At 44.5% G+C, this 27,465-nt stretch overlaps 1 protein-coding gene and 1 pseudogene across 1 annotated transcript in view; both read left to right on the forward strand.

Annotated features, from left to right (window-relative positions):
• The window catches only part of HEPHL1 (hephaestin like 1), an 87,371-nt gene that overhangs the window by 29,829 nt on the left and 30,077 nt on the right, over window positions 1–27,465 (forward strand). Inside the window, exons 3-10 of the mRNA XM_075548717.1 lie at window positions 2,771–2,983; window positions 4,725–4,904; window positions 7,732–7,986; window positions 14,973–15,141; window positions 17,913–18,052; window positions 18,230–18,361; window positions 19,906–20,117; window positions 25,835–25,985. Coding sequence (XP_075404832.1) covers window positions 2,771–2,983; window positions 4,725–4,904; window positions 7,732–7,986; window positions 14,973–15,141; window positions 17,913–18,052; window positions 18,230–18,361; window positions 19,906–20,117; window positions 25,835–25,985 — 1,452 coding nt within the window. The remainder of the gene's footprint in view (window positions 1–2,770; window positions 2,984–4,724; window positions 4,905–7,731; window positions 7,987–14,972; window positions 15,142–17,912; window positions 18,053–18,229; window positions 18,362–19,905; window positions 20,118–25,834; window positions 25,986–27,465) is intronic.
• Window positions 13,040–13,619, forward strand: LOC142446992 (small ribosomal subunit protein eS7-like; annotated as a pseudogene).

Raw genomic sequence — 27,465 nt, forward strand, 5'->3', positions numbered from 1 at the left:
AAGCTTTGGATAATTTTAATTTTCACATATTAGTTTCTTGGTTTTCAAACTGTTTTCAACAGTAGGCTTTTCTCGATTGAGAAAATTGAGCAGTGTGGTTTATGAAGCAGAGGGAAAATAAGTCGTTCTTCCTATTTGCCCCAACACCCTAACCCCTCTCTCTTGTAGGTCATGGTTCTCCTCGGGGTCAGCTCATATTTTGGGACCAAAAATCACCTCAGCACACCAACTTTGTTGTCCTATGTGTTTATTATACCTCTTGTTGTCCTATGTGTTTATTATACCTCTTGTCCTATGTGTTTTTACCTCTTGTTTTTACCTCTTGTTGTCCTATGTGTTTATTATACAAAGTTAAGTTCAAAAATCATAGAACTCTTCATTAAACAAGAATATAAAAATTATGTGAATTATTGCATCTCACCATCTCCTCCATCGAAGTTACACACTTCTGAAAGTGTTGTTTCTTTCTTTCTAATCTTTCCCTAAAGATGTCTGCACTCTTTGATTTAAACTACATCAAAACAGCAATTTTGTTATCCACAGGTACTCCAAGTTCATTCCTTTGAGTTTGGGCAATTAACAAGACGTCTATAGGGTGACGGGGTAAGGTTTCTTGATGAAATTCTCATGGGACAGCTTGTGTGAGCCCTGAGGAATGAGCAGGTCCATTGTCACAGTGAAAGGAAATTCATTTGCACAGTTTTTCTGGGTTTTTTTCTCACTAATTCAATTTTGGGTTTCTTTAAAATCCCTTCAGAGTAAGCTCCTGTGGCTATTCTGTACGCTTAGAGAAAATCTGTCAAGACTGCCCCTTTGGGATCCCAAGAGCTAGTCATCATAATCTTCTGAGCTTACCCTTCTGCCTTGAATTTAACTGGCTCAGCAGATGCCCTCAAAAACCATGGTTTTGCACCTTTCTCTCTGGATGGTATCGATAAACCCCAGACTCATCTCTGGTTATAATCCACCCTCTAGAACTGTCTTCTTAAGCTTTTGTCTTACTTAAAAGACTGATGGAAAGATGAACTCTTTGAGTTAGCTGATATTTGTACATGAGGTAGTTGTTTGTTTTTAATAGTCTGCTTTGAAGACACCCTTGCGAGGCCGTGATAAACATATTGCTGAAAGAATTTGCCGGCAGCTGATCACAGGCATGTTTACGCTCATTTTGTTTGCAATGAGCCTGTGCGTGGATGAAGTTGAATCCTAGGAGCAGTACATTCTGGCTCATCCTTGTGTAGATCTTGTTTCCAAGAAAAGCTGTAGGATTCTCTAAGGCAGGAATAATGTTTTACACTGCTGTCTTAATTGCTCAGGACTCCTCACAGGTGCAGGTGCTGAATCTATCATAAATACCAAAGACGTCCTCACTGTTCATCTACTGTTTTTCCTCTTCTTGGTGTTGTTAACTGAAGTGAAGTAAAATCTTGGCTGGCATTGGAGGTCTATCAGGAGATCAGGGGTTCTTAATAATGAACAGTTATCAAGTGCTCGTTCTGTACAAGAACCCCTAAGTAACGTAAACTACTAACCAGAAGGCTACTGGTTTTAAGCAGCTTAGATGCTAGGCCTGGTGATCTCTTTCCAAAAGTTCACAGCCTTGAAAACGGCATGGAACCTATGGCCTCACCATGAGTCGGAACCGACCCAATGGCAACTGGATTTGGCTTCATGCAGGGCGCTTTATTTATTTAATCATTTTATTAGGGGCTCATACAACTCACAATCCATACATACATCAATTGTGTAAAGCACATCTATACATTCATTGCCCTCATCATTTCAAAACATTTGCTCTCCACTTAAGACCCTCACATCAGTTCCTCATTTTCCACTAACCTCCCCACTACTCCCTCCCTCATGAACCCCTGAAACTTATAAATTATTATTTTGTCATATCTTGCCCTGTCCGATGTCTCCCTCCACCCACTTTTCTGTTGTCCATCCCCCAGGGAGGAGGTCACATGTAGATCCTTATAATCGGTTTCCCCTTTCCAGCCCACCCTCCCTCTACCCTCCCAGTATCTCCACTCTCACCACTCGTCCTGAAGGGATCATCGGCCCTGAATTCCCTGTGTTTCCAGTTCCTATCTGTACCAGCGTACATCCTCTGGTCTAGCCAGACTTGCAAGGTAGAATTGGGATCATGGCAGGTGGGGGTGGGTGGGCAGGAGAAAACATTTAGGAATTAGAGGAAAGTTGTATGTTTCATCGTTGCTACATCACGCCCTGACTGGCTCGTCTCCTCCCTAAGACCCTTCTGTAAGGGATCTCCAGTGGCCTACATATGGGCTTCACTGGGCACACTCCCCCCCCCCCCCATCATTCACTATGGTACGATTTTTTGTTCTGATGATGACTGATACCTGATCCCTTTGACACCTCACGATCGCACAGACTGGTATGCTTCTTCCATGTGGCCTTTGTTGCTTGTGAGCTAGATGGCCACTTGTTTACCTTCAAGCCTTTAAGACCCCAAATGATATATCTTTTGATAGCCGGGGACCATCAGCTTTCTTCACCACGTTTGCTTATTCACCCACTTTGTCTTCAGCAGTGTGTCAGGGCGCTTTAGATACATGGCTGCATCTAGTTCTCACCATATTCTCAGCCTTCCAGTTAGAAAACCAAAGTGGTAATAGTTTTAAGTAACTTTTTAAAACTCTCATAGTAAATACATTTCAATTTGGTTGTGTTTCATTCCAAAGTTTCAACCCTTTCCACTATGTGATCTCTGTATTTTAACTGTGTTTTTACCTTTTCTTAATAGGAGCCCTGTACCCAGATGGGACGTCTGGGAAGAACAAGGATGATGACATAGTTCCTCCTGGCCAAAACTACACGTATGTCTGGCCAGTTAGGGAGGAATATGCACCTGCCCCGGCAGATGCCAACTGCCTGACCTGGGTGTACCACTCGCACATCGATGCCCCCAAGGATATCTGCTCGGGGCTAATTGGCCCACTGCTGGTGTGTAAGAAAGGTAAGATGCCTGCTCTCAGGCAACTTTCTGGTGTGTTGTGGGTTGGATGAAGTTCCACTCTTACCATAGACCTCCTCTTGCAAACAGCTTGAAGCTCAGGGGGATTCTAACATGGAAGCTCAGTCTAACACCCTAAGGAGAGGCAGTAAATCCAGATTTCTGAGAGCCATGACAGAATTCTGAAGTTTAGGTGTTTCCAAACCGTAGGGAAATTCCATGTTACTAGTTGTTCACACCATGTTGGCATCACACATAGAAAAGTGGAAATTCCCAAGGCCCAAGTGTCGGCCAATGGAGATCCCCTCATAGAGGGGTTTAGGAGAGGAGATGGGTTAATTAGGGTGTGAGGTAGTATCGATGAAGAACACAGCTTTCCCCCAGATCCTGGATGCTTCCTCCCCCCAACTACCATGATCCGAATTCTACCTTGCAGGGCTGGATAGGACAGAGGCTGTACACTGGTACATATGAGGGTTGGAGGTACAGGGAATCCAGGGTGGATGATACCTTCAGGACCAAGGGTGTGAGGGACGATGCTGGGAGAGTGGAGGGTGAGTGGGTTGGAAAGGGGGAACTGATTACAAGGATCCACATGTGACCTCTTCCCTGGGAGAGGGACAGCAGAGAAGGGGGGAAGGGAGACTCCGGATAGGGCAAGATATGACAAAATAACGAGGTATAAATTACCACGGGCATATGAGGGAGGGGGGAATGGGGAGGGGGGGGGAAAGAGGACCTGATGCAAGGGGCTTAAGTGGAGAGCAAATGCCTTGAGAATGATTGGGGCAGGGAATGTATGGATGTGCTTTATACAATTGATGTATGTATATGTATGGATTGTGGTAAGAGTTGTTTGAGTCCCTAATAAAATGTAAAAGAAGAAAAGAGAAAAAAATGATTAGGGCAAAGACTGTACAGATGTGCTTTATACAATTGATGTATGTATATGTATGAGCTGTGAAAAGAATTGTATCAGCCCCAATAAATTGTTAAAATAAAAAAAAAAAAGAAAAGTGGAAATTACAGTCAAGTAACAGCAGTGCTGTTGTGTCACGAATTTCACCCAAATAATCAGCTTGCTTTGTAATCCCCTATTCATACTTTGTGCCCATGCTCCGTCAATGATAATCTATTTCCTTGAGGGGACAACAGGTTTCTAAATCCAGGGTTTGAAAGAATTCTTGTTTTATGAATTTTCTTTTCCAAGAGAAAATCTATCATTTCCTTCTGGGTTCTAAAACCAACCAATCAACACAGTTTCTGTCGAGTTGATTCTGACTCATGGTAACCCCGTGTGTGTCTGAGTAGCACTGGGCTTCCTAGAGTTTTCAATGGATGAGTTTCTGGAAATAGATCTCCAGGCCACTCTCCTGAGGTCCACCGGGGTAGACTCGATGGGATCCCACTGAAGTATTAATGTATTTGAATTACTGTGTTGGCAATGCATATTGAAAGTCTTGTTGACTGCCAGAAGAACAAACACAGCTGTGTGAAAGAAGTACAACCTGAATGCTGGTTGGAAGTAAGGATGGTGAAGTTTCATCTCACACACGTTGGACCTGCTAAGCATCAAGTTAGCATTTGGTAACCATTTGCACAGCCCAGGGAGACCCAGCCAGTGTTATGTAAGCCTCGGGCCACCTCAAACCTCCTGGTCCTATTAGCAGAGGGTAGATTTAGCAAAATCATCTGGATTTAGTTCATTCTGGACTTTTACTTTTTTTTTAAATGTGCTTGCTAGGTGTCCTAAATAAATATTCAGGGACAAGGACGGATGTGGACCGAGAGTTTGTTATAATGTTCACCCTGGTGGATGAGAACCAAAGCTGGTACCTCAATGAAAATATCAGACACTTCTGCACCGATCCCAACTCAGTAGACAAGGAAGATGCGGTTTTCCAGAGGAGTAACAAGATGCACGGTGAGTAGCCTTTACGTTTTCAGAATACACACCGAATGCATTTTTGTGTACCTGGAATGACAAGGACACAAACAAAAACGCAAAAACCCACATACAACTCAAAAACGCACATACAACTCGCAACTAGAAATGTTGAACCTAGTTTTTAAGATGGACAAGAGTACTGAGAAAATGGTGTATGATGACGCATGTTGATATCTAAAACAAGATGAGAAGTGAGAAAGGATTTCAGTAGGAAGTGCTAAACTGGGTAGGAAACATGGACAATATTGTGGAACAGAAAATGGAGAAATGAATTTTATGTAATCAGGAAAGAATTATTCGCCTAGGCAGTGAGCTCAGAGGAGGAGAGGGTTCAGCCTGACAGGAAAATAAAAAGAGAATCACATGTTCTCATATAATAATCCTGTCTTTTGAACTGCCGAGAGACCAGAACTGGATGGCGCCTGCCTCCCTACCATTACTGAATGCTCTGATCAAAGATTCTATAGACGGATCCTGATCAAAGAGGGGCTGCTGAAGGACAGAATTTCAGATTCTCAATTGAATGCAGAGTTTCTGGAGCCACTGAGGCTGGATAAACCCTGATGACTATTGCCCTTAGATAAATTCTAAACTTTAAACCTTAAACTAAAAGTCTCACCTAAGTATTTTTCAAACAAACAAAAAAGTGCTTATTTTTAAATAGGAATAATAAAATACATCTGCTTTGATCATTGTGATTTTTTAAATAATTATCGATTTAAGATCAAATTTACAATGGCAACTTGAAAGGTTGGATGGGAAACTTAGGAGGCAGTGAATTTAAGGTAATGGTGGTAAAATAATGTGGAAAAAGATAAAATGACAGCACAACTTGGATAATGTAACCAATGTCCCTGAATTGTTTATATGTAGATAAATTATTGAAATGGTGTGTCTTGGCTGTATGTGTTTAACCACAATAAATTTATTTTAAAATCCTGTCATGTACCCTCTTGCTTATGTTCTGAGCTGCTGTAAATGTCAGAAACTATGGTATCTATGGAGATTAAATATATGCTTGTGGATGTGTTAGGTTTCCAGACATTCCACCACCACCCTTTTTTTTGCAAGAGAAATAGAAAGGGGTTTTATTTTCTGCACAGGCAAAAAAGCAGCACTGGGTCTCATGAGCAGTATACTTCAGGCTCCGTCCTCAGTGGGGCACCTGAGTCTTTTATCTCCTTAGACTCAGAAGATTCTGACTTCTTCCCACGCCTCCTACTCCTCTGACCTGCCTGTGTCCACACACGGAGGTCTATCTGTGACATCATGGTCTCCTGGCTTCTCTAGATGTGGACAGTGGGTCAGACAATGTGTTCTGGCAGTTCCTGGGTGTGGGGGTAGCTGTGGGAGGTGGACCGCATGGGTGGAGTGCCTGAGTGGACCGCATGGGTTGTAGACCTGGTGTCAGCAGGAGAGGACTGGCTTGGCAAATGGTCTTGTGGTGCATGCTGATGACCAGGAGCGCTACATTTTACATAATAGAGGGGTGAATCACATACCAAGGGAGAGAAGCATGCCAAGCCAAGAGTAATAGAAAAGGGGTATTGTCCTGAAGATTTTAAACCCCTTCTGGTTCCGGTTTATTTCTTCTTTTCTTAAAAGGGCAGAGACAGGTCTCATCTACTGTGTAGCTTTATTGAGTGGAAAGGGGGTAATATAAGGGACGTCATAGCTTCTTCTCCAGGGGAAGGATTGAAACCCTGGGGCTGCCATCATCTGGAAGCAAATTCTTTGCAATCTAGAAGAAAAAACTTTATAAGAAAAATTAAACAAGCAAGGAACTTGTGTAAAAGGCTGCAATTAGCAAGCAGCAAGGTAATGGAAGGGAATTCCTCACTATTCCGTCCACACATCTTGCTGAAGTCTGTCCCCTTAGAAACTCCACAGAAGGCAGAGTGAGCCCTTCTTAAAGGAACGCATAATGTCGCTGAACATAAGCCTCCGCTAGGAGGGGAAGTGTAGTTGGTTAATCCGAGCCTTTGCAGAGACCCGGGGTAGGACCAGCTACATTCTGGGATGGTCCCTATATTCATTCTGTGATCGGTGCAGCAATACTTGGCATACGGACTGCCCCACGGGGAGCACAGTTTGCATTGAAGAAATGACATCATAACTTTTAAAACCCCCTAGAACAAGTTCTCATCTGCCCCTTGGGAGCTGCCAGGTAGACGATTACAATCCCGGAGATCCTGGTTTTATGGTATACACTGAATCAGCAACATTCTGCTTTAGCAGGACCTAAGAAAAACACCCAAACTCGATTTTTTCCCTGCTTGTAAAATAACAAAATATACAAAGGACTCCTAAGTCCCTCGTAATCAATTCATTTCGTCATCACCTTGCAGCGTGATTTTGCCACTTCAAATGGGTGTCAAGGAATTGAAGCCAGATTCTCTGCTAGGTCCCGTTAGCTGTCTGACGCATAAGACCAGGTTTCTAGCCCCAAGGAAGGCAGAGGCTAGTCAGGGAGACGTATGGAAATGAAGGACGACATCTAGGTGACTGAGACATCCTGGAGGCTGAATGGCCCGTGGTTTACTTCTGTCTGTACATCTATGCTGTGCGTGCTGATTGCGACTCTCGACCAGTGCTTTTCTCTCAAGAGACCAACGCACCATGTTCGTTCCTTCCTGGGGCAACACTTTTTTTTTTTTAAGGAGCCATGTACTTCTTCATGAATAATTCACAGCCGATGATGGGAGCTGACTTTCCTACTGGCTGGCGTCCTTATTGGCAGCAGATCTGGTCCCGCCCACCCCTGCACGGGCGTCTCTTGCATGAGTGTGTTCCTCTTTTTCAGCCCTCAACGGATACCTCTTTGGAAACTTCCCCGAGCCTGAAATGTGCGTTGGCGAATCCGTGTCCTGGCACCTGTTTGGAATGGGCAACGAGATAGACATCCACTCTATCTATTTTTACGGTAACACCTTCATCAGCCGAGGACATCGAACGGATGTTGTGAACCTGTTCCCAGCCACCTTCCTGACCACAGAAATGATCGCTGAGAATCCTGGGAAGTGGATGATAACCTGCCAAGTCAGTGACCACTTGCAAGGTAAACAGACCAAGTGCAAATGTAGAGACAGTCGAGCAATGTTCCTTCCGTGCTACGCTCCTGGCTGGGAACTTATCAATGTACATTACACACACGGGAAAATGTATACTGCATATTTCCTTGGCATCTTGTCAGCTGAGACTTGTTGGTCACCTCCCATAAACACTGCAGGGGGGCGGTGCTTGAAGGAAATTTTAAGACCATCAAGGAACCTACGATCTAGTTAGACGTTCACAAAATAAGTAATATTTGAGGCAGATTGAAATAAATACTCATTGGAGGTGCTGACCGTATCTCTCCAACAAAACAAACAAACAAACTCACTGCCATCGGAGTCAATGCCTGCTCATGGTGGTCATATAAGACAGGGTAGAACTGGGGATTTCCAAGACTATAACTCTTTACAGGGCTAGAAAGCCTTGTCTTTCTCCCGTGGAGCTGGCTGGTGGTTTTGAACTGCTGACTTTGTGGTTAGCAGCCCAATATGTAACCACATGCCACTAGGGGTCCTGATCAAGTCTCTGGAGAGGGGTTTTTGGAAGAAGCTGACTCCTTAGCTGATACTTGAACTTTGGGCAGGCTTTAGATAGAGGAAGGAGGCTTTCCGATAAAAGATGTAATGTGAATTGGGAAAAACACACGCTTTAGGTGAGCAACTTTAAAGGAAATGATATTTTAAACATCGAAGAGAATTTTCTACATAATCTAGGCCAATTCTCCATCCAATTCTTGAGTTCCCCTTTGCACATCTCTTTTAAGTAATTGTAGCATCTCATTTAATCTCCAGATTGCGCAAGTAGGAAGTTCTTTACCTTGAGACAAAATCCACTGACCGATGTATACCTTTCTTCACGTCACGGTCCATGGTTGTGGCTATTAGGTACCACTGAATTTTTCCCTGACTCATGGTCGGTACACGATAAACATTTATTCAATTAAATACCTATTGCACGACTTAGTATAGGTTCTTTTTAAAATTTTTAAAATCATTTTATTGGGGGCTTGTACAGCTCTTATCAGATCCATTGGTCCAGCACATTTGTACATTTGTTGCCATCATCATTTTCAAAACATTTACTTTTGACTTGAGCCCTTGGTATCAGCTCCTCATTTTTCCTTCCCCCCCTTGTCCCTCCCTCATGAACCCTTGATAAATTTTTTTTCATGTCTTACACTGACCGATGTCTCCTATCACCCACTTTTCTGTTGTTCATCCCCAAGGGAGGGGGTTATATGTAGATCATTGTGATCAGTTCTCCCCTTCTCCCCCACCTCCCCCATCCCCTCCTGGTATTGCTACTCTCATTTTTGTTTCTGAAGGGTTTATCTGCCTTGGATTCCCTGTGTTTTCAGCTCTTATCTGTACCAGTGTCCATGCTCTGGTCTAGCCAGATTTGTAAGGTAGAAATGGGGTCTTGATAGTGGGGAAGAGGAAGCATTCAAGAACTAGTGGCAGGGGATTACTAGAGGAAAGATGTGTGTTTTATCTGTGCTACACTGCACCCTGACTGGCTCATCTCTTCCGTGTGACCCTTCTTTAAGCGGATGTCCAATTGTCTACAGATGGGCTTTGGGTCTCCACTCTGCATTCCCCCTCATTCACATTGACATGTTTTTTTGTTCTGCATCTTTGATGCCTAATACCTGATCCCATTGACACTTTATGATCACACAGGTGGGTGTGCTTCTTCTATGTAGACTTTGTTGCTAGATGGCCACTTGTTTATCTTGAAGCCTTTAAGATCTCAGATGCTATATCTTTTGATAGCCAGGCGCCATCAGATTTCTTCACCACATTTGCTATGCACCCAGTTTGTCTTCAGCGAGTGTGTTGGGAAGGTGAGCATCACAGAAGAATACAAGGTTATTAGAACAAAATGTTCTTGCATTGAGGGAGTACTTGAGTAAAAGTCCAATGTCTGTCTGCTACCATAATACTTAACATATAAATATATGTTCCTAGATCTATTTTCCTATCGTTATATGTAAATATATTTACATATATACATGCCTATATTTAGACCTCTCTAAATGCCCTTTGCCTCTTTGTTCTTTCCTCTATTTCCTTTCACTTTCCTCTTGTCCCACTATCATGTTCAGCCTTCATTCAGGTTTCAATAATTCCTCGTGGTTACCTTGCCCTTGATCAAGCCCCACCAGCCATCATATACCCTCCTTGCCATCAATTTTAGCTCACTTGTTGCTCCCTGGTCACTGGGTTTGTTAACACCCACTTCTTTTCCCGCCTCCCCGACTCCTGTCCCCTCAGAACCATTGATATCTCTGTTTTCTCCTCCAGATTGTTTATCCCGCCTATTTTATCCAGATAGACATGCAGCGACAATAATGAGCACAAAGCAAAACAAAGCAACAGAAGAAATTAAAAAAACAAAACAACAGCAACAAAAAAACCAACAAAAAAAAGAAATAACTATAAGTAGTTCCAGGTCTGTTCGTTGAGCTTTAACAATATTTTCCAGTCAAGTCTGATGGGGTGCCACACCCTGGCCACCAAGTGTATTTTTGGTATTCCATGGGGACTTCATTGCTTTGCTCCCCTTGCTGCTCTGTTGCATGCCCTTAGAGTTTGACCCTGGTGTGTGTGTGGAGTCAGATCGGGCACAATTCCCACACTGTCTCCAGTGTTGTCCCCCATAGCACTATGGGTCAATGAGGGACATCATGTCTCATGGTGGGGCCAGCCTGATGGTCCTCTCTGTGCATTGGCTACTCTGATCAGGAATATCATCCTTGGGGCTTGGTGGGCCAGGATGTGTTCCAAGTGTAGGTTCTTTAGGACCAAATAGATTTAGTCTTTTCTTAGCTGGACCCTAATGTTCATGATGGAATTCTGGGGTTGGTGCAAACAAGTAACATGTTTGTCTATCAACCAAACGCTTGGCATCTTGAGTGGACCCAATGGCACCTGGGAAGAAAGGCCTAGTAATCTTCATCTGAAACATCAGCAGTGAGTGTTCCAAGGAGCACGGTTCAATGCTGACCCTCCTGAGATCAAAGGACTTGGAAATGTACAGGCAGCAAGTGGTGTCAGGTGTACGGCAGCAGCGTGATGAGAGAGAAGCCAGGGAAGGCAGGCAGGGCTTTACTGAGAAAGGCTTTGAGGCCCAAGAGACATTCTGTGCGTCCTTAAACTCTTTGCGCCCTCTAATGGCACAGTCGAGTAGCAATGCGAAAGGTTAACGCGACAGCTGTGTGCGGAAAGGGTCTGGGAGGGAGATTCTGCCCACCAGCGCGAGGTGCGAAGAAGCATGAGCAGTAGGAGAATTATGGTGCTCAGGGCAGGTCAAAAAGTATTGCTACAAAATCATTAAAAACCTTTATTGAACAACAAATGTAAGCTAGCATTCCTCAAGCCTATCCGCCCCCTAGACGTGCGCACTTTGGAGGGCGCTGTTTCATCTCTCGCAGCTGTCCCTGAAGAAACCTGTGCTCTTCAATGTACACCGCACACCACGCAGAAGAGGGTGCTTGAGCCTCCTCAAGGGACTCAAATTGTGTTCCTTTTCAGAGTTCTTTGAGACTGGGGAGCAAAAATGTCTGAAGGGGTGGGCCAAGTGCAGAGTGGTAGGGTGAGATGTGATAAGATTGTCCAGTGACACTCTTAAAGGTCAGTCCTTGCTAGCCTTGAAGAATGAGACAGGTGCATTGTCAGGATGGAAAATCATTTCCTGCACACCGTTCCTGCTCTTTCCCCCACCCAGTGCAGTGTTCAGCTTTCTTACAATTGCTTCACGGCAAGCCCTCATGATGAGCCTGTGTTCTTTGGGAAAACCCATCATGATTACCCTTGGGAATCCTCCCCCTCCAAGTACAGCCATCATAGCCTTCTGGGTGGACCTCTCTGCCTTAATGGAACTGGTCCAGCAGATGCTCTGGGAAGCCTCAGTTGGATTAGCTCCATTCTGGAAGGCACTCCACTGGCATGAAGACAAGTTGTGTTGCTGACAGAGCGTGTGTATCGCCATCCATTGATTAGAGACATGTTTACACAAATTTTGTCTAGAAGAAACCTGTACATGTATATATGGAAACCCTAGTAGCAAGACTTTTTTGTAGAAAGGATAGGTATGGCCTGAGATGGCGAAAACAAGAATAGGGAAACAATGTATCAATGGCATAGATACAGGAAAAAGAATGTCGACTAAATTTGGACAGTGACTAATACCTAGAGTCACTGAGAGGTACAGAAATCCAGTCCTTCAGGACTCTTTGCATAACCTGTTCTTGCTCCAGCCAATTGTCAACAGTCCATCTTTGCCCTGGTCAGCATTTATTCCAATTGAATGTAACTCACTAACATTTGTTAATCACTTAATATGCATCAGACACTGCTTTTAGAAGACAAAGAGTAAGAAGACAAGCCTTCTATTCTTAAACAGTCTCATATGATTAAATCTAGGAAGAAACAATAATTAAAACAATAAAGACATTAGCAGTCCTTTGAGACTGGATATTCACCGAAATACTACTTCTGTAAGGGCTTCATAGTCTCACTGGGAAAAAAAATCACTGTAAAAGATCAGAAATTACATAATCACTTTTAAACCCAAACCCACATTCACCGCCGTTGAGCTGATTCCTTCTTGGAGGGCAGGGTGGAACTACCCTGTGTGTTTCCAATACTGTAGTAACTCTTTGTGGGAGTAGAAAGCTTCACCTTTTCCCGAGGAGAAGCTGATGGTTTTGAACTGCTGACCTTGAGGTTAGTAGCCCAACACATACCAAGCTCCCCTCATCACCTTTAAGAACCATCAGTCCCACCTCCATCCCCCGCCCTTCACCCACATTTCTGTTGCTTGTCCCCCTCTGGGAAGTTGGGGGCGGGGGGAGGAAGGAGAATCTGATACCAAGGGGCTCAAAAAGAAAGTAAATGTTTAGAAAATGATGATGGCAACAGGAAAATTACAAATATGCTTGATATAATTGATGTATGGATTGTTATAAAAGCTGTAAGAGCCCCCAAATAAAATGATCTTAAAAAAAAAAAAAGAAGAACCTCTTCCTAGGCTCGGCGCTCGGCAAGAGAAAGGCCATGTTCAGTTCCAGCACGAAGGTGGTGAAGCCCAATGGCGAAGAGCCGGATGAGCTCACGTCCGGCATTTCTCCAGCTCTTCTTGAGCTGGAGATGAACTCGGACCTCAAGGCTCCACTGAGGGAGCTGAATATAACGGCAGCCAAGGAAATCGAAGTTGGTGGTGGTCGGAAAGCTATTGTAATCTTTGTTCCTGTTCCTCAGCTGAAATCTTTCCAGAAAATCCAAGTCCGGCTAGTACGGGAACCGGAGAAAAAATTCAGTGGAAAACACGTTGTCTTTGTTGCTCAGAGGAGAATTCTGCCTAAACCAACGTGGAAAAGCCATACAAAGAATAAGTGAAGGCGTCCCAGGAGCCGCACTCCGACAGCTGTGCACGCTGCCATCCTTGAAGACGTGGTCTGCCCAAGTGAAATTGTGGGCAAGAGAACCCGGGAAAAGCTGGACGGCAGCAGGCTTATAAAGGTTCATTTGGACAAAGCACAGCAGAGTAGAACACAAGGTTGAAACCTTTTCTGGAGATTATAAGAAGCTTACGGGCAAGGATGTTAATTTTGAATTCCCAGAGTTTCAATTGTAAGCAAAGATGACAGAATAAAATATTATCCCCCCCCCAAAAAAAAGAACCATCAATTCCACCCACAGATAATGACTTCACACTTTGATGGGGATTTTCTCATCCTCACTGATTTTTATGATATTATACATAAACGCTCATACTGCACTAGAGGTTAGCAGGCCAGACTGCTAATCTGAAACAGTTGGAAGTTCAAGTCCACCTTGAGTTGCCTTGGAAGAAACCTACTTCAGAAAAACTACTTACTGAAAACTCTAAGACCTGTAGTCCTGCTCTGATACACTTGGGTCTCCAAGACTCGGCATTGACAGCAGGCGTTTTGTTACTTAGATTTGTATCCCATTGATCAAATGAAACCCATTTTTTAAAAAAAAGTTACATATACTCTGCAGCTGGCGTTTTTCCCTTTTAAGTTTTGATGGCTATATTTCCATCTCAGCAAATATCCCCTCCAGTCCTGTGTGTGTGTGTGTGTGTGTGTGTGTGGCTATTATTCACACCACTGACACACATTAACTGAAAGATATCTTTGTGTGAATATTTCCTCATGAAAAGTTCTGGATTTGGAATTTCTGGGTCAAAGAGTTAGATTTTCCCCTTTAAAAACTGAACACACATTGCCAAGTTTCCTCACGGCCATCGTTACTCTTCCGTCCACAGTGCATCAACATGCCCTTTCCTGATTCATCTGCTGCCACTGCAAATGATCAGTCTTTCTAATCGTGGCCAATCTGACAAACAATGTCACATCCAATAAGGTTAACCTTGAGAAAGAAAAAAAAGCATTGCCCAATTGTATTTATTTTGCAAACGACCCATTTAAGACCTTTTGCTATGTTTTAGGTGAAAGCTGACGTATGCAATTAGGTTCCCATTTAACGCTGTTGACGCCAATGGTGGCGGTGACCTTGAGAAGCATTCCCATGATGGGTCCGCATTCTCATGGTTCCCATTCTGCTCTGTGTCCGTTGAGACCGACTTCCCCTCCCCGCCTTGCTGCTTTTTCTCATTGCTGCTTTTGGGTAAATGTTAATGCATTGTCTAGTCTCACCTAGCTGATGGGCGAACAACCCATTCTTTAAATGTTTCTATTTAAAGAAACATTTTCTATTGGGAGATTGACCTCTTTCCGCCCTAGTTTGTGACAACGATTTACAGATGCAGATTTTGGTACATGTTACAAATCCTTCTCCCTCCCGCACCTTGCCACTTATCCTTCATTTTAATTTGCCGATGGTCCCGTTTTCGGTACAAAAGTTTTACACGCTCATGAACTCACCTCTATCAGTCTTTTATACGCTGTCTTCCTTTAGTGAACATTTACATCTTGGCTTGTGGTTTTCCTGTATTTGGCAGCCGGAATGCTGGGGCAATACAATGTTGGCACTTGCGAACGTGTTAGCTCCCATCCCAAGATGAAGGGCCAACAGAGGCGCTACTTTATTGCTGCTGAAAAAATCCTCTGGGATTATGGTCCTCAAGGCTACAACAAATTCAGTGGTCTTCCCCTGAATGCTTCTGGCAGGTAAGCAGTCTTCCCTTGGCTGGTCCTTTCAAGACACAGAGGCATCTGGGCGACTTTCCCTCAGGCTCTCCTTTGCATGCCAGGCACTGTTCTGATGAGCACACGGGTGGATTTCCTAATGGCATCCCTTGGGCAGCTGATATTCCATCAGACCAGTGGTAGAACTTCTGCTGAGAGTTTTGGGCCTGTTTATTGCTTCGTGATTTGCTGGCTAAACCTAAGCATTAGATCCATCCATTGATGTATTCGTTCGTTCATCTCGGCACAGTATTTGGGCATCTCACAGTATTTGGGTATGAAGCCTAGGGCACAGAGTGCCTGGACGTTGGAAGCCGGGCAGAGACTAGGATGAGGAGGAGTCAGTGTGGACCTGGGAGTAACGCAGATGCTCTTCTTCGATGGGGATGAACTGGCCATGGAAAGTGACCTTCCGTGGTCACTGTTCAAGGGTATCCTGATATAAATTCTCTACCCGGAATGTTCTTTCCCTCCCTGCCCAGTAAAATATAGCCCCTTGAACTCAATCCCCATGTCGACTCTTGAATGCCTCCCTTGATTTAAACAAACAAACAAAAACCAACACCCTGTGTCAGAATTGACTCTCCGCACAGGGTTGGGTTTGGGGTTAATCATAATTACCCACTTTTCTCTGTGCTCTCCTAGCACATGCACATAGCACATGTCAGACTAGAACTGCCCCCCAGTGTCTCCGTGGCTGTACATCCTTCAGAAGCAGACTCCCCCATCTTCCTCTTACAGAGTGGCTAGGGGTTCAAATCCCCAACCCTTCAGTCAGCAGCCAAACCCTTCACTCACTACGCCAGCCGAGCTCCTTCCATGGCTCAAAAACCCACTGTAACCCAACGTCTTTGTGACTCTATAGCACAGTCTAACTGCACCCTAAGGTGTCCAAGACTAAACCTCTAAGGAAATAGTCTCATCTTTCTCCGGCAGTGTGGCTGGTGAGTTTGAACCACTGACCTTGCAATGAACAACCCAGTGCTTCACTTACTGCATTGGCAAGATCCTTTCCATTGTTCACAGTGTTTGTCAAACTGAATCTAACAGTACATTTCGTCAACATGGGATCTTTTTGACTTGTTATGAAGGAACCATGAGCAATGATGTCTGGGAAAACATTAAAAAAACAACGGACAGTGTAATACTGGGCTTCGTTGTTATAATCATGTGGTGTCCTTTTATACATGAGAGAATGCTTTCAAAATTCTCCTTGTTATCAATGGTTAGAAAACCTTGACCTCGCTCACTGCGAATTTCTGGCATTCCTTCCTTTAACAGTGCTCCATGCACTGCATTTTCCAGGCATGCTGAGAGATAAGGTAGCCAGGGAAGGGTTTACGAGGAGAGGCACATGAGCAGGGGTGTAAAGAAGGGTATAGTTGATGTGGATGTAAGTGACAAACAAAGGAAGGGGCATTTTAGCTGCAGGGAGCAAGGCCAAGCATCCATTGTCTAAGGGAGAGTGGTAGGTCAGAATGGTGGGAATGGAGGATGTTGATAGGGGAAAGCGCATTTACATATAGAGCAATAGGAAGAGAATTGGGATAAGATTGTGGATTGCCACAAACCCCCAAATCCCACTGTCCTTGGAGTCGATGCCAACTCACTGCAACCCTGCAGAACCGAGCGGAACTATCCCACAGCGGCTCCAAAGCTGTCATCTTACAGAAGCTGGCGGTCGCGTCTTTCTTCTGCAGAACAGCTGCTGGCTTCAAACCTCCCACCTTTCAGTTAACAGCTGAGCACTTTGCCCACGGTGCCACCAGAGTGCCATAATATTGAGTGTAGACATTCTTTCACCCCATACCAAGGGATGTGAGCATTATTGGATTGGTAATTTGAAGCAATTAAAGATGTTAGAGCAATTTATTGGCAATGAAAATCACCTTTGGGGAAGACTAAGCCTGTCTGTGGTAATGCGTTCTCAGAGGCGCCAAAAGAAAAGAAAAGAAAAGAAAAGAAAAGAAAAGAAAAGGGGTGAGCCAGTGAGCCGGAGAATGCAGGTGTACAGGTAGTAGGCTCAAGAAGTGATTCAGACACAAGTTGTTCAGGAACAAAAGGCTTACAAGGAAAGAAAAATCTGGAAAGGTGTTAAAGAAAGCGAGGAAGAAAGGATGGGGATAAGATAAGGAGGCAGAAAGATAAAGCAAACTCTGCTGTATGCCCACGTGACTGGGAGAGTGACATTACTATTGATTGGATTCAGGTTGCATAGACACAGTATTAGACCTTACACTACTGGGCCTCACATCTGTGAGATTTGGTATTTCATGTATCTAACATATGCTTTACCACTCAATTAATTAAACTCTTTAATTAGCTAGATACTCCACTCCTTAATCATGCCAGATATCACAGAGCTTACTAAATGCAGAGGCTATTCGTAATGACACCAGCGAGAGAGCAGGGACTTTTTAGTCTGCAAAGAAACCATTTAGCTCTTTGTCAGTTCTCAGGACATCCTTCTGGGGCTCCAGTGTTGGTAAGTTAGGTATTTACCTGTGTCTTCTTCAGCTGTTGAACGTCTGGGCAAGAAGACACAATAGCTACGAGAGAAATGAGCGTGAGCACCACTCAGCTGCTCGGGACTTTTCAGGCCAGGCAGCTCTTCCTTAGTTGAGACCTGTACCATCTTTTCTGGTCAGGCAGGTGGCTGAGTGGGTTAAAGATCCTGAAATGAAGCTCCATTATGGAGGCTCTTAGTGGACTAATGAAGACTGTCTCAGCCAAGATTCCATGTCTGTCCACAGTGACTCTGAACCCTACTTCACACAAGGAGCCAACCGAATCGGAGGGAAATATTGGAAGGCTCATTACACGGAATATACTGACGCAACTTTTATGCAAAGGAGGAGATTCTCGGAGGCAGAAGCACATCTTGGGATTCTTGGTACAGTGAAACCTTTCCTCATGCTTTGAGTTGTGGGACCTGGTATAGTTGGGTAAACCGAGCTACACAGAATTTTATGGGGGGCGTTTTGGCAGCGTATGTATCTCCATAGAATGACTCTTCTGTTCACTTTCTGTCTCTGATCACCCTCTTCTTCCTCTTCTCAATATTTTTTAGGACCTGTCATCAAGGCAGAAGTGGGTGATACCCTGTTGGTGACCTTCGCCAACAAAGCAGACAAGGTCTACAGTATTTTGCCCCATGGGGTGGTCTATGACAAGACATCGGATGCAGCCCCAAACATCGATGGTGAGTCTCAGCCTGGGTGTGCGGAGGAAGCAGGATACAGATGAGTGAACGAACGACTTAGAACTTGAATGGCCTGCTCAAATTCTGGATTCTTCCCTTATCATCTCTGTGAGGTTGGGCAATTATTTAAATTATCCAAACCTAATTCTCATCAAATGCATATAATAATCTTATCAAAAGCAGAGCTTGAGGAGAAATAGAGAGAATTCAGGACAGGTTCTGGCCCACAGGAGTTTGTTAGGATATTTAAATTCCTTTCCCTTGATCTCAGTCGTGTAGGAAATATCAAAATCAGCCCCACTCATAATCACTTCCATTCCTTTAAACTAGATAACTTTCTGCTGAAGGTTTCTTGAGACTGTAGGTCAAGGCTAAGGGAAAATCTGATTGCCTATGCTTTGTGGATATCAGCATTGTAAACACGGTCTCTACTCCATATTTATGAACAAATATTGATGTGTAATAAGTACTTTGTGCTTATCATCATACATGGCATCTCCCCACCATCGAGCAGTTTGCAAATACCCTTCAGGGAAAATAGGCAGCAGTGGCGGCAGGAACTATCCTTCCATCCATGACACTGCTCCTAGGAAATGCCTGGTCTCCTGGGTACCCTTCTTCGCCCTTCGACAGACAGCCTCACTGCTGGGCTACTTCTGCATGTCCAAATGTGAGTCCAAGCCCGGAGAGAGCGGGCTAGGTAGTGAAGGTGAGAGGACAGAGGAGGTAGGAATGGACGTCGAAGTCCTTTCCCCAGACCCATCTGCACTCAGACTCTGCTCTGTTTCTCTGTACCTGCTCTCTATCATTTCAGAGTCAAAATATTCCAAATGTTGTCGTGTGTATGTGCCGAACGAATACTAGTAACACCCTAAGTGTTTGTATTTGCTGTTTTTTCCAATGAAAAATGTACCAAACCCTATTTTTTCAAAGCACTAAACTCTACAGGCAAATCTCTGACCTCGGTCCAGCAGAAGAGAGCCCAACGTGCTCACTGGCCAGTGTTGCCTGGGCTTCAGAGCACTCGTTGGAATTTGACAAACTGGAAATTGACGTCCTCGAGTGTCATTTGCCACCTTTTAATCTTGGTCATTGACTTCCTGCCTCTACTTGTTATTTGGGTTGCTTCCCAGTTCACTCTCCTAGATTGCAAACTCTTTAGCGAGAAGGCTTTTGCTGAATATTCGGAGACTCGTTCACGAGTTTAAGTCGAAATATAGTCCACATGGAAGGCACGCATCAGTAGTTTATAGACTTACCTTGAATGGTTGAATCAGCGATATTTTTTTCATGCTTGTCTATCTTGGTATGTTGGTAAAAATAATATGAAACCTCAGAAGAAAATACCCCTTTGAGTTGAGCCTCTAGTTTAGCAAGCAGTAGACCTTGGCAGTGGCTTCCCCTGGTACAGTAACAAGACAGAACAGTTGTCCTTGTGCCAAATGTGTCACCACCAGAGAAAGATGCCCTGGGCTGAAGACCCAGTCTGACAAGTGTAACCTTCTTAGCCATGGCTTGGAATAAGTGTCTCCTTTGTCTCCCAGGGTTTCTGAAACCAGGGGCACATGTGAAGCCAGGTGAAACCTTCACATACAGGTGGACAGTGCCTGAAAGCGTCAGCCCGACAGACGGCGACCCCTCCTGTCTGACCTACCTTTACTTCTCAGCAGTGGAACCCATTAAGGACACCAGCTCTGGCCTTGTGGGGCCTTTGCTGGTCTGTAAAAGGGGCACTCTCAATGCTGATGGGACACAGGTAAGCCATGAAATGTTACCGTGTTGTCAGAGTTACATGTGGGAAAGATGAGCACTGAGAGCAAAATTCACTGCATCAATTGAATTCTGATTCATAGTGGCCCTCTGGGATGGACCAGCACTGTCCCTGTGGGTTTCTGAAACTGTAACTCTTTACAGAATTAGAAAGCCTCACCTTTCTCCCCCAGAGTGGCTGGTGGTTTCAAACTGCTGTTCCTGGGCTTAGCAACCCAACTAGTCACCACTAAGCCACCAGGCCTCCGGTAATATGGTTAGAGATTAGATAATGATAATGGGTCAGTTATAAATATCAATTTATCTTATCATTATCAGTGTTTCCTCTTGAAATTGATGCCAACAGAATGGGTTGTCATAAACTTGAGATCTGAATCTCCAACTTATAAAAGCCCACCCAGGAACGCAGAGTTTCCACGCGCTAGAGGCTGGTGTCCCACGAGCCCTGGTCTTTTGCATGGCTTTCCTTCTGGAATCTTCACAGAGCCACGTGGAATACTTCTTGGATACTTTCCTCACTGATGCGAATTCTTACACTTGGCTGCACCCTAAACAGCACGGAGACCTTTAAGACATTCATTCACGCCGGCCCCCCACACTGTGAGATCCAGCCACATCCAGACAGGTCCTAAGGGATGGTTGTATACTTGAAGGGAAGAAATGAGGATGCAGACAAAAATTTGGTGGTGCTCACTTCCGCCATGGCTTCAGGAACTAGGTCTGAGCATCATTCTCAGCATCATCTTATATACTCTCTGGGCATGCACGCACCTTTAATTACAGGTAACACAACAAAGTGGGCTGTGCCCTAACCCTAGAGGTCCCTGAGTTTGTTGGAGTAGTTACCTGACATCAGTGCTTGGGGCAGTAAGGGGAGTGGCTGTCCCCTGAACAGGGAGAGCAATTGCGACATGTCTTCTATAGATAAAACTACTGGCCAGATAGCAATCAGCCATGTGCTTGGAAGAGGTAATTTTAAGGCAGCACTATTATGGGAGGGTATTGTAGGGATTGATCTTAATTAGGAGAATATGATTCATCTCTAATCCACAAGTGTAAAGGTCTCCCTCCACCCGGAATCCTGGCCTGCCAGGCTTCTTAAAATAGGAGAGTAAAGAATTCATCCACATACACTCTCTTCCCAATCCTCTGTTTCCTGTACCACCGCACTCCAATTCAACTAGATTCTCCAGTGGGTGTTAATGGGCAGCCAAGGTTGAGAGCTACAGCTCTAACTCAGGTGGCTGTAAACTGGAAATTAATCATGATGGCTGAAGCAATAAGAAAGCCAGGAAGCTTGGAACATTGCACTAATTAGCATGGCAAAGCCTTGCATTTCAACTATGCCTGTATGACGTTAAACACAAATGACATTAGTGAAAAGATGAAACTCCACTTAGTGTACTATTTGGACAAGAAAAATTGTTTACATGGTATGCTTTAGAGCGTCTAACAGTGTATGGACCCACTTCTGGGAATAAAGGAATTTCAAGGTTTAGAGGACCCCAAATATCTTAGTCTACCCAGCCTTTCATATCCCTGCACCAAAGACCGATCCTGGAGATGTCTGTGGGGGCCCGGTGGGTTCCTGGCTCTGCGGCTAGGACCTCAGTACAGCAAGCGCAGCGAGGGAGCACTGGTGCCGGATCTCACAGCAGCACCTCCACCCACGGCAGAGCAGAATGACTGCTCCCACTTTACAGGTGAGGAGGCAGAGGCCCGTCTCACAGAGTGCTCGCCCAGGACACGCACAGCTTCGAGCATCTGAACTTGCCCTTTTCTCTAACTATGATTCTGCTTCCTGCCCGTGAACTACCTGAGCCAAGGAGATAGAGTACTGGAAATCTTCTGCCAGAGGTTCCTTATTTTGTCCCTGTCACATTCAATAATGGTAACTTTCAGATTCACCAGCAGCAAGGTCTAGTCTACGGGAGTTGTTGACTGACCCTGAATCCGTAAGGGTCAGTCTGCGTCAACAGAATTAGTGAGAAAAGTAATATGAATGGGAGACACTCATTCCTTGGAATTGGTTGGGAGATGAAAGTTATTTTCAATTCAAGAAATACTTACCTGCAATGTTCAGACTCTCTACAGGTAAAAACATGGTCAGACTTCTAGGCAGTGGAGCGAGGAACATGTAGAGAGGTGTTTACATTTCTCTTAAGTAAATCATACATTCTCCTGAGTGGGGGATGGATGTCAATGAATATGGCTGGAAGGATGTTTTCCAATAATCATTCAGTCAAATTCTCTGCTTCTGGTCTCCGTTACCAATCTATCCATTCCTCTATTCCTCTGTCTCCTCAATCACATCTATCTTGAACATTTTTTGAACTAATTTCAGACTTACAGAAAAGTTAAAATCAAAACAAAACCTTAAATAATTCCTAGTATTCCTATAGTCTGTTCAAACAAAGCAAACTCAATGTCATTGAGTTGTTTCTGCTTCGTAGTGAGTAAAACTGCCCCATAGGGTTGCTAGAGCCTGGAAAATTTTAGGAAACTGTCTCATCTTTCTCCTACCAGTGAGTTGGTGGGTTCAAACTGCTGACCTTTTGGTTAACAGCTAAGCACTTCACCCAGACCCTCAAAATACAAACAGTTGGCCTTATTTGCTGTATTAGTCTATTTTTTGCCGACTCCTCCCCCCTCCACTGTTTGACAACAAATTGCAGGCTTGATGGCTCTTCCATGGGTCCTAAAAACTAGGTCACTCTGACAAAAACACTAATTAGTGACATCAATAAATGAACCTTGATACCATACTATTAGCTAATCTCCAGACCTTTCATATTTTTACTAGTTGTCTCCTTAATGTCCTCTGTGCCAAAAGGAAACACCTGATTCTGAGTCGAGCTGTAACGCAGGACCATTCATTGCACCTGGCTGTCCCTCCGTCACTCCTGCCCACTCCCCCCTCAGGTCTGATTCACAGTCTATTTCATCACAGGGCAGCAAGCTGAGACTTTGGCAAAAGAGCAAATTAAAGACCAAATCGCTTCCCTGTTTAAGGCCCTCCAGTGCTTTCTTATCACACTTAGAATGAAATTGACACTTCTTACCCGGTCTGATAGCATCAATCGCCACATCTCCTCCCAGTACTAGGGCTCCCTCTGCCCTGGCCCTTTGCATGGCTGGTTCTTCCTGCCACCCACTCAGAGAGCGTCATCTGACCCCCTAAAGCAGCACTGCAGGCCAGTTCATTCTTGTTCAATCTGCAGGGATCTTTATAAAATGTTGGTTAGTCATGATATTGGGACAGAGGAAAGTTAAAAGAAATAGAGGAAATAAGTAGGAGGCAAAAGACATTTAAAGAGGTATAAATACAGGCATGCATTATGTAAATATATCAATATATAACAATATATAACAATAGAGCTATAGTTCTATGCACATATATTTCAATGTTAAGTATGAAGGTAGCAGACGGACATTGGATCTCTACTTCAGTACTCCCTCAATGCAAGAACACTTTGTTCTAATAACCTGGCATTTTGTGATGCTCACCTTCCTGACATGATCGCGGAGGTCAAACCTATTGCCATCCAGTGTGTTGGGACTCCTAGCACCCCTGTGCAACATTTCTGGGGTTGTAAAATATTAAGGAATCCAACAGCCTCATGTTTCTCCTTCGGAAATAGATGCTGGACATTCCTGGACCACCTCCTCTGTAAAGCTCACTTATCTTCCCCACATTTTAACACTGAGAGCTGGGCATGGTTTAGGGTTCAGACCTCCCAGTTTACTTGCTCCTGTGGGAAGCTAGCACACACTGACCTGGATGCTGCTTACACAACGGTGCAGTCACCAATCATAGTTCAGATGCTTTGGGGGCTGTGGTCTGTTCTCAGAAGGTTCTCCGTCAGCATTCCATGCATGGGTGGTGGGGCCCTGTCAACTTCCTCCTAACCCGGACCTGGGCCAGTTCCCATCTCCTCAGTTATCCTCCAAACACCTCATGTGATGAGACCCTCCAGCCCATTTCCTTCCCAGCTTCATTCTTGTTCCATGGACAATTGCAAACATAGTTAATAAGAAGAACATTCGTCGATTACTTAATTATTGCCAGGGGTTGTGGTCAATGTTTTACCATATCATCTCATTTAGTCTTCACAAAAAGTAGGAGGCGGGAACAACTATTGTGCTCATTTCCAAAGGAGGACAGTAGGGTTAGAGAAAGCAAATCACATGCCCCAGGCTATCCCACAGGTCAGCAGAAGGCCTGGCATCTGAGAACCCAGGCTGGTCTGCTCCCTTTACAATAGATATTTGTTTGAGTCCTTATCGGATCTCAATTTTAATATTTTATTTTGAGAAATGTCAAACCTGTCGTGTTTTCTCCATAGCCCATGATCTTGAACCACTGATTCTGAACATGTAAAAAGCACTCATGTGAAGCTCTGTAAGGTCTAAGGTCTAGTAGAAGTACCTGCAGCTTGGTGTGGAGCTAGAGCAGTCCGGAGATGGGACAGCTGGGCTGACTCCAGGTTGGACTAGGGATTGCAAGGAGAAAGGAGTAGCAGACTGTCAAGTTTGTGGTGATGGGGTTCGAGGAGGGGGCATACACACAGAGGACAAGGTCTGCAGAGCATAGAAAGGTCAGAGAGCCCTGGGGACTTGGCCTTGCTTCAGTCAAGGTGCCAGACGGGAAAGGTCAAGAGATGAAGTAGGTGGGGACCAGTTTGTGATGCATTTGGATCCGATTGTCCACTTTGTGGAGAAGAGAGGTGAGGTCAGATGACTTTGCTGGGGATCCCTCGCAGGCAGGCAGTGGGATGGAGGGTTGGTCAGAAGAGGGCCAAGGTTGAGGTACGAAGACACAGAGGGGTAGAAAATCATCACCTCTTTGCTTCAGATTTGGAGAAAGGTCTTCTCTGAAATTCAGGAGGCTCAAGTCCGACTTGTAACACAGTGGGAATAGACCTCCATTGGTCGCTCAACATCAACTCAAATGGACACAATTTAACAAATCTCATCCGTTTCAGGCATTATTCTTGGAGCTGGGGATTGAGAGAACGTAAAATGCCTCTGTCCCCAGGAAGTCTACAGTGTCGTAAGGGATACAATGAAATAATAAGTTAATAAATAAAATAACCTTTCAGAGGAAGCTAAGTACGGTAAAGAAAAGTGAAGCAGAATGAAGGAAGGAGAGTGAACTCGTGGTGGGGTGGAGATTGAGTGATTCTTTGAGACGTGGCAGTCAGGCCAAGTCTCTCTGAAGAAGGGAAATTTGTGCAGAGCTGAATGGAGGGATCAAAGGAGCCCCGTGTGGAGGCCTTCTGGGCAGAGGGAACAGCACATGAAAAGGCCCTGGGGCAGGAGTGAGGCTGCTGTGTCAGTAGACGAACAGGGCTTTGGGGTGGGTGGTGTGGGTCCAAGGAGATGGAGTCTGAGAGATGGGGGCCTGTCAAGTAGGACCCGATAAGGAGAGTGTGGTCCTATGAATGCCTGCTCATTAGAAAGCCCTGAGCAGGGACTTATTTCTCTGAAGAAGTCACATGGGGAAGGGGCAAGGTTTACTGAGAAAGATAAATTTCCAGAGTCGGGAATGTATTCATCGGAATCATACTCTTTACAAAATGACATGGCGCAGCTACGGCTGATGTGGATGGCATACCATTTAGGGTTCATTTGAGAGGGAAGCCATGCTAAGAATTCCTGCAAGCTGCCCTTCTTACACACCCGTTTCTTTCTTTGCCATAGAAAGGAATAGACAAGGAATTTTACCTCCTGTTTACGGTCTTTGATGAGAATCTGAGCAGGTATCTTGATGAAAACATTCAGAAGTTTACCTGGCGTCCCTTCAGTGTGGACAAAGAGGACAAAGAGTTTGTGAAATCCAACCGAATGCACGGTATGAAGTGAAAATATTTGAGAAATGTTCTAAATATCTTTTAATCTCCCCCCCTCATATTCATACTCATCATTGTTAATCTGTTTGGGGGGCTATTGTTCTTGGTCATGAGGAAATTGCTTTATGCCTTCAGCTTAACAAGGCATGGTGAAACTTCCCTATCTACCAGAGATATTGCGAAGCTTAATTGATACTTCTAAAACACTTTACCAGTTACAGATGAAGTAAAATAGAATTTGAGCTCACAAGGATGACATCACACCCACATATAGCTGTCAATGGATATTCTACATACATGTGTACTTGTATGTGCTGCAAATATCTCCAAGAATATTGTAGAATATACAGGGGGCAACGTTTTGAGAAATTCCTAGACCTAACGAAACTCCATAGCCAAATCAATAGGCCTGAGAATTTAGGACCACGGACTCAGGAAGCCTTTAGGTCAATTGAAATAGCATAGCTCACAAAGATAATGTTCTACCTCTTACGTTGGTGAGTGTGATTAAAAGCTTGGGAGTGGCCCCGATGCGACAACTGACCTCTCCTCACCTGGACTGAGCAAGATGAAGAAAATAAAAGACTCAAGGCAACAATGAGTCCACGGGACTCAATGGATCATGGGAACCACAGCTTCCACTACCTGGAGACCAAAGGAACGAGATGGTGCCTGGCTATCACTACCAACAGCTCAGACTAGGATCACAGAGAAGGTTATGGACAGAAGGGTGGAAAACACAGAGAGCAAAATTCAGTCTCATTAAAAAGAGGAGGTTTATTGGTCTGATGTAAATGAGTGGGACCCCTCCATACTGTGGCCTTTCCACATCTTCAACCCTGAAACGGAACCTGGTCCACCTTCAGCCAAACCATAGGCAGGCCCTTGGATGAACAATAACACCAGGAAGGAGTGTATTCCTCGGTACAATTGTGCACACAAAACCGACAGGCAGCATTTGCCTAAGAAACAAAGCTCAGAAGGCAGGAAAGTTCGGGAAAGAAGGACACATACGGACACAGGGGACCCTGAGAGGACAGCAGAAGAATGCTGTAGCAGTGCAGCATGTGACCGTTACACGGGGGGGGGGGGTGGCGGGGGGGGACTGCGACTCATCGTGGGGTATCGTGCCATTGGGGGCATGGTGTGTGTATGTGTGTATGTGTGTGTGTGTGTGAGAGAGAGAGAGAGAGAGAAATAGAAGGAGGGTGAAGATATTTATAAACTGTTGAATGAAAAACTTATTTTCTCTGGAAGCTTTCTCCCAAAGTATAATAAAAAGTAAAAAATAATAATAACGATGTTACTTTGCAAGTGTGGAAAATGACGGACAAAGGGCTCTCCCTTCTTTGTCAGTCATATCGTTAAGTCTGGTCACATTGAGTGATAATCGGAGATGAATATCATATAGCAAAGCATCTCTTAGGGATCAGTGTGGTTGATAGTCTAAAACATTCATTTGTAGAATATTAGTCATTCCTA

The sequence above is a fragment of the Tenrec ecaudatus genome, chromosome 4, assembly GCF_050624435.1.
Source record: "Tenrec ecaudatus isolate mTenEca1 chromosome 4, mTenEca1.hap1, whole genome shotgun sequence".
NCBI classification, from domain to species: domain Eukaryota; kingdom Metazoa; phylum Chordata; class Mammalia; order Afrosoricida; family Tenrecidae; genus Tenrec; species Tenrec ecaudatus.